We start from the raw sequence: 12536 nt of genomic DNA, 5'->3' as shown, positions 1-12536 counted from the left end.
AGAGGGACAAATCCGTTCTCCTCTCTTCTCTCGGCAGGTGTATTTCTATTGGATTTGCCGGGATTCCAGAGCCTTTGAGTGGTTTGCTGACCTCCTAGTCTCGCTGGAAACACGCATGAGTGAGCGAGGGAGAACTCACCTCCTGAGTTACCATATATTTCTTACTGGCTGGGATGAAAACCAGGTATTGATAAGACCGAGAATGAGCAATAGTATCTAAGTCATCTAATAATAGAGCAGAGAGAAGAGGAACAGTTCTAATAATTAGCTATATAGTTTCTGGCAGCATGGAAGAATTATTTTTTGGTTCTTAAAGAGGAAAAGAGGGTGAAATCAAACCAGACTAGAAAGAGCTACTCAAATCGAAGCGATGAAAGAACCTATAGTTAACATGCTGAGGACTAGGAAAGAAGGTGGGAAAAGACGGTGATCCGTGGAAGACAATCCCAAGTTTGGAAATCCAAGAAAAATTATGTCACTGAAAGTGGCATTTGTTATATGAGCGACATCAAGCGAATATTATTGGCTGTACTGTCAAGTTGAGCTCCTAATTGGTTCTAATTCTATGCTTTAAGCTGTTCAGAGCTCGACAGAAAAAAACTCCCTCGTGTTTATATTCACTGTTTTATCTTGTAAAGTATGTGAGTGTCTATAGAAAATAATCACTGTGAATATGTGATTCATCTAGAGATGCTGTTTGTTATGGCATTCTTAGAAAGTGTGTGCCTGTTTGTTAATTCACCCAAGAGCAAAACGATCTTCTGTTGTAGCAGGTGCTCTGGGGTGGACTAGATTAGAAATATTCAGGTTGAATTTACCCAAAATCATGTATACCACGGTAAAATACTACGGTAGTATTTTAGTGTTGAGAATATTGAATGATAACTGTTAAATTTTAAGTTGTTTTAACTCCTCAAATGTGGAAGCTACAGTGACATGATTACTAGGTTATAAGTGTCTGTTCTAATGGGCACTTCTATAGTGGCTGCTATAGATATTTACCTTAAGGAGAGTGTATGTGAGTCAAGGAGATTTGTATTAATCCCTCTACTCACAAGTGAATGTGCTCCTATAAGCCAGCGAGCGCACTCTGTCTCTGTCTCTGTCTCTGTCTCTGTCTCTGTCTCTGTCTCTCTCTCTCACACACACACACACACACACGCAGTGACCTTATAGGACATCACTGTCATTTTACCCTGCCTTTTCATGAGCAAAATTTTGGTTGAAATTCAGTAACTAACTGAACTTCTAAGGTCTCATTTGTGGTCAGCCTTAACTATTTGTACCTCTGTGATAATTTGAAATATAGGTGTGTGTCTTGTTTTGTTTTGTTTTTCAGGGGGGGTAGGGACTAGGTTTGAAGCATCTTAATAGTGTTGTTTTCCAAACAAACATTTTCCTCATTCGAGTGGGGTTTTGACTAATGATCCATTCGGTGAAGTTCAGGCATAGCCTTCGTCTTTTGCTTGCTAGTTCCCTGCTCTGCTCCCGGCTTCTAGAGTGAACTGATCCGAGTGTCCACCTAGGAACCCCCAGCCACTTGGGAGACTGGGGCTCTGTTTGATTTTGTGGCAACACAACTTCGCCCCATCCCATCTGTCCCTCCCAAAAGTGTACTATAACATATACTTTTTATAATTATAAGTAATTTAAAGTAATATTATTAAATTTTCACATTGACATGTTGGAAACACTTGAGATGCTCAAATTCCAGGAATAAAATAACTGATGCAGTCTGTCAGTAAGAAATCAAAAGGCTGTTTTAGGAACAGCCTATTGTTAAACTGAATCCAGCAACCTCGATGTGGCAGAATGACAAGCACAGAAGGGACAGATGGAAAAGGTATCACGAAGGGCAAATCAACAGGGTTTGGAGATTAATTGAGCATTGGGCTGAGAAATACGGAACAAATACAGTTCCAAGAGCTCGAACATCAGTGACTGGCAGCTCAGTGCTACCACTACCATAAGCAGGAAAGGCCTTTTTCCTATTAAATAATGCCGAGACTTAAAGTACTGTGAGTGCCTAAGTCCCTTCCTGAACTGATGGCAACCCACTTGCCCCCTTCCACTCTCACTTCCCCTGGCACTGGGGCCACCAAAGAATGCGTGTTCTCCTACCATGCTGTGCACCCTCATGTCCTCCCTTTTATTGTCCCCCTTCCCTGCCGTGTCCCTCCCCTCTGCCTACTGCACGGAATCATCTCTAACCCCAGGCCCCTGTAAAGCCTTCCCCAGTTCCCTTGGTCAGAACCCCTCAGGGCTCCTGCAGAGCACTTGTTTCTGTCTCTCGTGCAGATGACTGTGGCCCTACCCCCTTCAACGACCAGTTCCTCACAAAGCAGAGGCAGTCTCTTTCTTCTCTGTACCTCCCACTCGGCACACGCTGCCCGCTGATGGGAATCACTCAACAACTGGAGTCACAAATGATTCGGGAAGATTCATTTTTAGCTATGATGATCAATTTGAAGGAACAGAAAGAATTAATAAAAATAGGTTTGGGAAGTTTGAGATGCAGGACTCCACTCAGGCAGGAAGAGGAGGGCTTGGGGAGAAAGCCGGGGTTTACCTTTGTAACTCATGCTAATCGGGAACATGGAAATGGAAGCTCTTTGGGGTGTAATGGTCTCTAAGAGGTGCATAGAGCTGAGAATAGAGGCAGCTACCTTTTGTGACAGGAGAATATAATTGGAAAACAAAACCTAGTGTTTCTCCCTTGAATCAAAAGAGAAGCCAGAGAGCCCTGGCCGGTGTGTCTCAGTTGGTTGGGTATCATCCTGAGCACCAACAGGTTGCCAGGTCGATTCCTGGTTAGGGCACATGCTCGGGTTGCAGGCTCGATCCCCAGTACGGGGCATGCGGGAGGCAGCTGATCGATGTTACACTCTCACATTGACTTCTCTCTCTTATCCCTTCCTCTCCCTCTAAAAATCAATAAACTATTAAAACAATGAAAAGAAGAGCCAGAGAGAAGTAGAAGCAATGGGATTCTACAACACAAACAGAATCAGGAAGCAGTGGTTGGCCACATGGTGAGGAAGCCAAGGAGAATCAAGCTGGGTTGCTCATTAGATCTGGCACTTGGTCAAAAGTAAATGGACTGTGTCGTCCTCCTTGCCCACAGCAGAAACCAGCTCACTGTGTGGCACCAATCAGTCCTGCTGTTACGCAGGGGAGCGGTAGGGATGCCGAGCCACCACTCCAGCCTGGAGGCCAATATAGCTCTGACTTTGGCTCCAGTTCTGGTAACAGGGCTTCTGCCAATTTCCAAGGCTCCTTCCTACCCAGTCCTCAGCTCTCGTGTATTTCCTGGCCTCCTGTTTCACCTTCGTGCTTCACTCTCCATCTTGATAAACCCACCCTCCTCGCACCATTTTTCTCTCCTGGAGTCTTATTCCCAAACTCACTCCCATAGCTGCCTGGGGGCAGGACTGGCCTGACAGCAACTTCCCGCAGCCTGGGTCTCCGCGGTTCCACCATGGCCAGCCATCGACTAGCCTGCTAGGGCATGACCAATATTTTCCACTCAGCCTCCCTACCCCCTTCCCCTGGCTGCTTTCTAGACTGAGAGGAAGCCCAGCTGGGGACATCAGGTGCTCAGGAGGAACCTGGGGCAAGAGTTGGGCCTAGCAGGGTTGTTAGACAAACTGGATAGGAGCAGAAAAAGTTAAGATGTGAGAAACCAGAGCACCGAAGGGTAAAAACACACAAGTTCAAGATCTGTGGAGGGGTGGAGGGGAGGAGCACAGGGGACACGAATCCCAAAAGGTAAACAAAGTAGCTACCAGAATTTAATGACAACAAAAAAGTTATTGCTAGGCATTGCTATGCCCAGGCTCTTCCTCGTCGACCTGATGCCTGGGTGTGTTCATGCAATTTGAAGGCGAGCAGCTGCACATGGAGCTCCAACCAGGCCCTTGCTAGGTTTGGCCACCATGTCCTGTCTGCCAGACTCAGCATCCTCCTCGCCCTTGGACCTGGACAGTGCATTGCAAACTCTTTCAACCCAGTAGGCAGCCTGGTTGAGATCTTCTTGGCTGTTTCCTGTCACTTTAACCTGTCAGCCTTTCTCAGATCCCCAAGGTTTAGTATTAAATGAATGGAGACAAAGGTAGTGATTAATTTTTGAAAAGTTTGGCAGGAAAAAGGAAGCAGTTTAATGCTTGCTTTCCCTTAACCAAATTTACTCTATTCCTCTCATTTCCTAAGGAAAAATCTTCCTTCTAGGCTCCTGTTATTGCACATCTACTATGTGGGAGGTGCCTCGTACCAATAGCACCCACCATGGGATGCAAAGATAAATGATTCAGACGCCTGTCCCAAGATGCAGGATGGGTGACATCTGATAATAATGATAATAAGCATTTCCAGCCCCATAAAGAATTTCTTGAGTATTAAATCTACAAATGAGCATAATTACTTTTATTTGGTAGCAGACTCCTGATTTTTCTAAATGTCATCTGATACCACAATTTTTATTGTAGGCTATTCATATAGCTTTGCACTGGGATAAAAATACTGACGTGATTACGGGACTAAAGCAGAAAACCTTCTATGGAAGACCTAACTGGAACCACGAGTTCAGGCAGATAGCCTATGATCACCCCAGGTAAGGCTTCCCCCCCGCCACTGGAGCCTCCCTGGGAAAGGACAAGTTGCTGCTGAAACGGACAGCTCTCGGGCGCCCTGGTTAAGCTGCAGCAGCGGGCATCTCACTCAGAGATAAGACGGTGGCCTTATAATAGGTGGCCCTGGGATATTTCTGGAACTTCGATGTCTGCCTGACTGGCTTACAGCACCCCACAATTAGCGACTACACTGACCCGCTTTCACACTTAAACTAAAAGATGGTGTTTCTTACACTACCCATGTCTTCAAGAAATCCTTGGTGTACATAGTTGATCTCTATACCCAACGGGAGAATTCACTTACATCCAACTGCAAACTGTATGTAGCATGTCTAGCAAAGCAGACAAAGTTATAAAACCCAGTGGGGATTTCGCATGGTGGTTAAAGACCCAGGATGTGGAGCCCCAGTGCCTGGGTGTAAATCCTGGCTCTACCATAGCCACCAGTTTACTTGGTCAGGTTATTTATTCAGCCACTCACTCAGTCCCCTTCTCTGTGAACTACAGATAGATAGCAGCACTGCTTACCTCCTAGGCTTCTGTGAGGATGAAACACAGGAATATGTATAAAGTGCCTACAATAGACTCAGTAGATGTTAGCTGCCCCCTAAGCCCCAGCCAGCCTCCTCTGAGCCCTGAAGGTCACCACCCTTCATCTCACACCCATAGGGTACATGTCCAGAGGCAGGAATGGATCATTTTATCTGCAGTTTCCTTCAAGAGTATATAGGTAGAAAAAAAATTTTAAGTAGAAAACTAACAAAATGTCATAAGCTCATGTTACTGCCACAATCCAGTTTTTTGTTGCTATTTGCTCCTTTTGGAAAAAAATATATCTATTCATCTAATAAGTGTTTTAGACTCAGTTCTCATAGAGTGAATGTTCCCACTCTGCAGGCTTTGACGCAGACTCATCTTGGTTGTAAGTCCTTAGAGATAGGACCCCTCTTTATGATGATTGTCCCTATTGCCGTCTCACACTGCATTTGTTTATTTCTGTTACACATGAGGTTTGCAGCACAGTGGGGAAGGCCTTTTGAGGCAAACTATTTCATGGTCTCCTTTCCGTCAGAAAGGCATGAGCCAGAAACATCAAGAGACTAAGAGAGGCACTGAGTTTGCACAGACTCTGCCCAAAGAGTTATGTTGCGTGGTGCTGCAAAGTGAGTGTGCCTGGTTTTGCAGGGAGTGAGGAAAAGAGGACAGTTTGAAGATGGGAAACAGTGTAGCTGTCACTTTTCTTGTTGCCCTGTGAAGAGAGTGCACATTCCTTTTCAGAAGCAATAATCAAAGCTTAGCACAAAAATGTATTTAGCCTGATTTTCTCAGCACAGTAGCTATGTAAACTCTTCCTGATGGATGACTTCATCTCTTTCTGAGTAAACAGGCCCCAAAGTCTGGACAGCACTGAATCAAGCCTCTACAGCTCACTTGCTAGCCCAAATTTTTAAATTAGCATATCTGTAAGAGCCTTAGACTCTAGAACACCACAACTTGTTATATAGCTTCAACTATCAATGCCATTAATATTAGACACATGTAGGCAAAGCAATTATCATTTTAACCCTGGAGTGCCAGCTCCCTGGGAAGATGAGTCGCCAGTAAAGGGCTTTAGCACCACCCTTCCAAAAGACTTTTCAAATGACCTCCTTAAAATAACGTTGTTTTCTGCTGTGCGAAAGAAAATTTATGTTTAATGAAGCTTTTAATGAAGAAATCTTAGAAAGAGAATGCCAATAAAATCTAATTTTTAAACAAGAAAATTTAATATGAAGAAGTATTTCAATATCCTGGCCTCTGTCCAGATATAAATGAAATACACAATCCAATTATGGTTCTACACAAAGGACAAAGGAACATTAATTTTCCTCAAGATGGTTATTAAAGAGATAAACAGCATGTTTTCCCCTGATTATGTCAAGGATACGTTTGTTCCCAAGACTGCTTGGCTAGTCTTACAAGACAGGTCTGTCCTGTCATTAGCTCCTATCTTTTGGCGAAGATGGGTCAGAGAGAACTGGTGGGTTTGTTAGTGGCCTCAAAAAAGGTTCTTTGTTCCTGGGGCCCTTTGAAGTGGGCTCTCAACCATTTCCATTCATCAGCACGAAGCCCGGGATTCTTAGGGCTCCCTCTTTCAAAAACACTTACCTGTTCGCTCAAAGCTGGGGTTTGTTCTTGTTCTCAAAAGAAAGAGTTAAATCAAAAGAATAAAGGGAAGAGGGGCAGACATTTTTTATAGAACATGAAAAAACAGCACCAAAGCTTGAAGGAAAGCAGATCAAAGAGAATGGTGCCTGCGATAAAGGAACTGGAAAATTGCAAAAATAACAGTAATCGGGAAGCAAACCGATGGGCATCAGAATGAATACAAATAAGGAAAGGGGAAGACAAAATTAAAAAGGGATCAGAGTCTGGAAGCTGAAAATGAGGAAGTGGGTTCTATTGTTTTCCTTTGCAATTAATTTTCATAATTATGTCGGCTGTATTACACACACACAAGTATGGTTTTACAGATCAACCAATAGTGAATAGATGCATAAAACTGATTCTGATCGACATGGTTGACATGGTAGTGACCGCTGTGGTATCCTGCCTGTTAGACAAGCACAGAACAGTACTCTAAACATAAAAATAATGAAAACTAGGCTTCCAGTTAAAATATGGTTAGTTGAATACGTGCACTGGTGTCTGTCTCACTTATCTATAATAATGTGCACCTTACACAAACACAGAAGTTGCGTTTCATTTTTTGTAAGCGTTTTCAGTATGTTCCCAAGCTTTAGACAAATATTCAGAAAACCAGGAAATCATTTCCAAGGAGGTACACAGAATGAAAATAGATTTTTGTCGCATCTAGCTACTTTTCTGTTAAACACATATTGTGCATATACTCAGCCTTCTGGATGTATGGGTCATTTGTTTTTAATTAATTGAATAAAATGATTTTCCATAGGACTTCGATCTTTGATCTTACACTTCACATAATATTTGTGGTTTGCTATTTGTGACTTATCTACTAATAACTTCAGCATGCCTTGTAGGCGTGTAACTTTATGTAATTAATTACCATAAAAACTCTGAAGAGTTTTTTCATAACTTCAATAGAAGTGCTTCTTTCATCTGAAAGTGAAAATAAAGACTAAAAGAGTACAGCCATTTGTCAAGACAGTTCAGCCCAACCCAGGGATGAGCAGAGGTGACTGGGAGCTTCTAATCCATATTGTAAGAGTGTATTTTAGACCAGCAGTTGTTTTCAGAGATGTAAAAATACCTTTAAGCTAAAGGGAGTAAATGTGTCCATCTGGAGCCACATTTGCTGGTATGCACACCCTCTACTTCTCATTTGTACGTGCATATGTGCAAAGTGTTCCTAAATTATATTTCTAAGAAATTGGCATTCTGATTATAGAATATAAGGCCCTCTGTCGAACAGGAATACTAAACATTCATTATAGGGCTAAAGTGTTCAGAATGTTCAAACAAGTAGACTTCAAAGGAAATCCCACACATGACAAATTTTAGCTTCATGAGCAAACTAATGCCATCATCAACGTATGGTTGGGATAGTGTTTGCATATTTAAATAGCATCTTTTTATCAGAGGATACCAGCTCTTTATTTACAATCCAGTGAAGACTCAATGAAAATTATTGGCATTATTACTCCATTTGTGGTAGGTAGGGTTAGGGAGGTGGGTGAGCACAAGGTAGATTCATCATTGCTCTACAAAGTTACTTTGGTGATATTACCTACCAAATCATTAGCTATGGCAAAAATGTTAGGATATTTCTATATGAAGGTATATGTATTTTAGTGTTTTATCAAAGAGGGGGAGATGACAGGGTTGGGGAAAAAAATGGGTCTATCATTTCCAGGGATCTAATGCTACAAGTCAACTACTTTCATTTGACATCCTCAAGGACAGCACGTTACCTCTGCTCCTCAGGGTCCAGCACAGTGACCAGCCTCGTTAAGTGGAAGGGCCATAAGAAGGGTGAGGAAGCTGGGACAAGAGCCCTACTCTTGCCAGGGAAGACGGAGTTGGTGGGAAGAGGGCAGGAGGGCCGCAACAGTAAGCTGTCAGAGCTGCCTGGAGGTCCTAGTGAACACCTGAGTAATCAGGATGCAGAGAAGTAACAGGGCAGGCCGCTACTGATCAACTGGGAGCTGATCTTCTAAAAAAAGAAACCGGCCAACACAATGATCATCTGTGGTCATGAAAAAGAAGGTGTTGTATGAAATAGGATTATGTGGTGAATCGTTTGAAGGCCTGGGTAAAGAAAAGCATCCTCTAGGAATGATTCCCCAGAAGTCGTGTCCATTGTCTGATGCCGAATTTGTAGCTCTCCTTGTCTTCCTGCCAAGCCTTCGTAAATTCATGGGAAGCTCCTGTTTATCGATTTTATTTGCAGAAAGCGCTCAGAGTATAAAGTAATTTGATTTTTTTAAATGGGGTTTAGGGTCTGCCCCTACAGGGTTATAACTTACCAAGTATAAAAGCCAACACATAAAAACAAGCATGCAATTTAAAGAGAGAAGGGCTAAGGCAGCAGAAGCTGGGAATCCAGGAAGATGGCGGGGTGACTCCGGGCGCACCCCACCTCCCATGCATCTGCTGGCCAGAAATCTCCCGGGGGTGGCATTTCCAATGCCTTTCATTGCCGAGCTGCTTTGAAAAATGCCTCAGCCCCCAGAGAAAAGATGATAGTTATCTAGTAAATACGAGAGGACAAAGGGGACGTGCTCTGACGTTGTCGGAGTTAAATACAATGCTGTAACGGTAACCGTCCTTGCAGCTTGCGTAAAATGTGTCCTTTGCTCATCAGAGCCAGCAGCTCAGACTCATCAATGCTGTAATGTCCCCGATCCAACTCCTCCTGCGTGTGCAAGCTCGGCAGGCTATAAACTACAGAGCATGCCTCGTGTTTTTATACTTCTTTTACAGAGAATGTTTCTTTTAATTCTAAGCAATCGTGGGTAATTAAATTTTATAGATTTTTTTCTTTACCAACCCCATTAGGGTTCTGTTGCACTTGTCCATTGCCTCATAAAGGAGGCGGCGAAATACAGCCACATCTGTGTCTTAACCACTCTGGGTGGGTTCTCAGCTCTGTGAGTTGCAGTTCGCACTTGTGACAAGAAATCTCCATGTTTGAAATCACAAATGCCGAGCAGGATAAACAAAGCGAGCAAAGGAATGCCACGCGTGGGGACAGGATCACAGTTGGCTAGTGAGGGACTGGCCTTTCCGCCTAGTGGAAGGTGGACAATAAATGGCTTTGTGAGACTTAGCTGGGCCGTGTAATAGCTGAAACTTCAAGAGAAACAGGGTAGCTGTGAACTGCTGGGGACACCGGTGGTCTACCTGGCAGCCAGCAATCAGAATCCTTTGAAACAGAGTCTTACAGGCAGAGCATAAAAGGGCAGCCTCAGCTTCTGCAAGCATCGCTGTGGCAGCCAACGAAAGGGCAATCTTAGCCTGTTGGGAATGGGCCAGTGGCAATGTCTTTGGTGACACCTACAGTAATGGAAAAATATCACCACCCATAACTGCATCTTTGAACCTGGATACAAGGATACCTCTGGGCATCAGACACAGAGCCAAGCTGTGACTTTCACTGGGAAAGGTTATGCCTGACCCATCTATCATCCAAAACATTTCAGTCCAGAAATCACAAAACCTAGTGGTAGAGTGCTGATCCAGGAAGTCTGCAGTCATCTCTGGGTTAAGAGGCCACTTCAGATCTTCTGTACAGCTTCCTAGAGCAGGCAGATGCCGTGTGGGCTGTAACGTCAGCTGTCTCTGAGAGTTCACTGTGGACCAAACATGGGGCAGAAAGCTGGACCCACAACGTCTAATCCTCACAGGGGTTCTAGGAGCTGGGTACTATAATTCTCCCATTTTACAGAGAAGGAAATAGGGCTTCGGGCAGGTGCTTTATGTGTCCAAAGTGGATCAGCACCAAAGTGGTGGGACCAACAGCACTTTCCATAAACACCTTACACTTGCTTCAATAAGCCATAAACTCATATTTTCCAGTAAGAAATGTGTTCTGAAAAAAGCACTTTCTCCAACTTAGCCATGGGAATGTCGTCTTTAAAAATAAGACTTAACAGATTTTAAATATATTGTCATTTATAAATGAATCCACTTGGTAAGTTTCTTTGAAGCTAGAGTTTGAAATGTAATTGCGCCATCCATTTCTCCCATGGATCTTGTGTTCCTGGAACCATAATTAAATGTGTATATGACACAGGGCAGAGAACCACAATAACTTAAAAGCTGAGTAGAACGATGCTGTAGTGGTGCTTCCTAACAAAAACTAGGCATGGAGACCGGAGGTGGTGTGGTGGGCTGAGCCTGGCAAAGGAAGGATTCCTCTAAGATAGTGTTTCTCAGAGTGTGGCTCATACACTGTGTGCCTGTGTCACCTGGGGGCCTTGCTAAAAATGCGTTCCTTGGCCTCAAGCCTGGGAACCTAAGTCTTAACAATCTGCTTAGATAATTCTATGCACAGCAAAGTAGGAGAGCTTTTGATCTAGACTAGAGTAACTAATTAAATTATGCCAGAGGTTGGAAATTGCTGTGAGGAATAGCACAATGCCAGACAAGGGAAACCTGGTCTCTGTAAGTGCATATAGAGACAAGCCCCTCCTGACTTCCAGAGGTAACCTGAGTCCTCTCACTGATAGCGTTGTTTATATATCGGCAGAGCTGGCAGTAGTGGTCACAGGGGACTTGAGCATCCCTGGGACCATCACTATATGCAAAAATACCTCTTCAACACAGTTTTCTGAAATGCCATGGTCACAGATGACAACTTTTGTGTGACCACATTTTCATCAATGCCTTTTTTTTCCCTTTCCAACTCTTCTTTTTGGCCTTCTTTGAAAACGAAAGTAATTCTACCAGAAGAAATAAACTAGGTTGTTATGACTTTAGTATAAGTTGTATTATCTGTAAAAAGGCAGGATTGAACAGCATATTAATAACTAACACTTTTTAAATCCTTTTGAATGCATTGTCTCATTTTACTTTCAATGAAACATAATGTGGTCATCACTATCTTTGTTTTGGAGACTGAGGTCCTGTGTCTTGCCCAAAACCACACAGATAACTTGCAGAGCCATTTATTCATTCATTCAATAAACACTTCTTGATTGTCTACTGTATGCCAGGCAAGATTCTGGGGGGTACAAATATAAGAAGAGTAAAAGAGTCCAGGTTTCTGCTCTCAGAGAGCTTACATTCTACCATCCAAGAAGACATCCATCAGTCACCAGACCAAAAATCCAGGCCATGTTACCTCTGTATTGAAACTCCCTCCCCAGTCCTCATGAATTTACCAGCCTCAGTCTTCTCGACCCCACCTACCAGTGTGATTTAGGGCATAACAGGACCCTGGGGCCCTTTGGGAGACCATGGTGCTGAAAATAAGAGAATCTGAGAAAAAAGGAAGCTCATGGAGGAAAGTCAGTAAGTAAAGTCACGACCACAATAGCTTCCCAATTTTACAATTCCGCCTTGGCTTCCAGCCAGCCTGGACCCGTTAACCTTTCTTTCCTCTTCCCCTCCTGCAGCAGCAGCGTTGGCGTGTTCTTCTGTGGGCCCAAAGCTCTCTCAAAGACACTGCAGAGGATGTGCCGCTTATATTCATCAGCTGACCCCAGGGGGGTCCACTTTTATTACAACAAAGAAAGCTTCTAGACTTGGGAGATAAACAGTGGCTACAATCATATAGGTCACGTCACAACTATTCAACGCTGCCATTGTAATGTACCAAAGTAGCCACAAACAAAAGCCAATGAGTGGGTGTGGTTGTGTGCCAATAAAACTTCATTTATAGGCACTGAAATTGAATTTTATGTAATTTTCTTGTATCATGAAATATTCTTTTGATTTGTTTTC

The 12536-nt window shown here is 43.4% G+C and overlaps 1 protein-coding gene across 1 annotated transcript in view; it reads left to right on the top strand.

Moving 5' to 3' along the window:
* NOX3 (NADPH oxidase 3) overlaps positions 1 to 12335 on the top strand; it is a 49775-nt gene extending 37440 nt beyond the window's left edge. The window contains exons 11-13 of the mRNA XM_016200663.2: positions 38 to 184; positions 4485 to 4609; positions 12209 to 12335. Of these exons, the coding sequence (XP_016056149.1) occupies positions 38 to 184; positions 4485 to 4609; positions 12209 to 12335 (399 nt within the window). The remainder of the gene's footprint in view (positions 1 to 37; positions 185 to 4484; positions 4610 to 12208) is intronic.
* The last annotated feature ends 201 nt before the right edge of the window (positions 12336 to 12536 follow it).

This window comes from Miniopterus natalensis, chromosome 5 (assembly GCF_054644295.1).
Source record: "Miniopterus natalensis isolate mMinNat1 chromosome 5, mMinNat1.hap1, whole genome shotgun sequence".
NCBI lineage: Eukaryota > Metazoa > Chordata > Mammalia > Chiroptera > Miniopteridae > Miniopterus > Miniopterus natalensis.
This window is presented reverse-complemented; position numbering and strand designations above follow the sequence as displayed.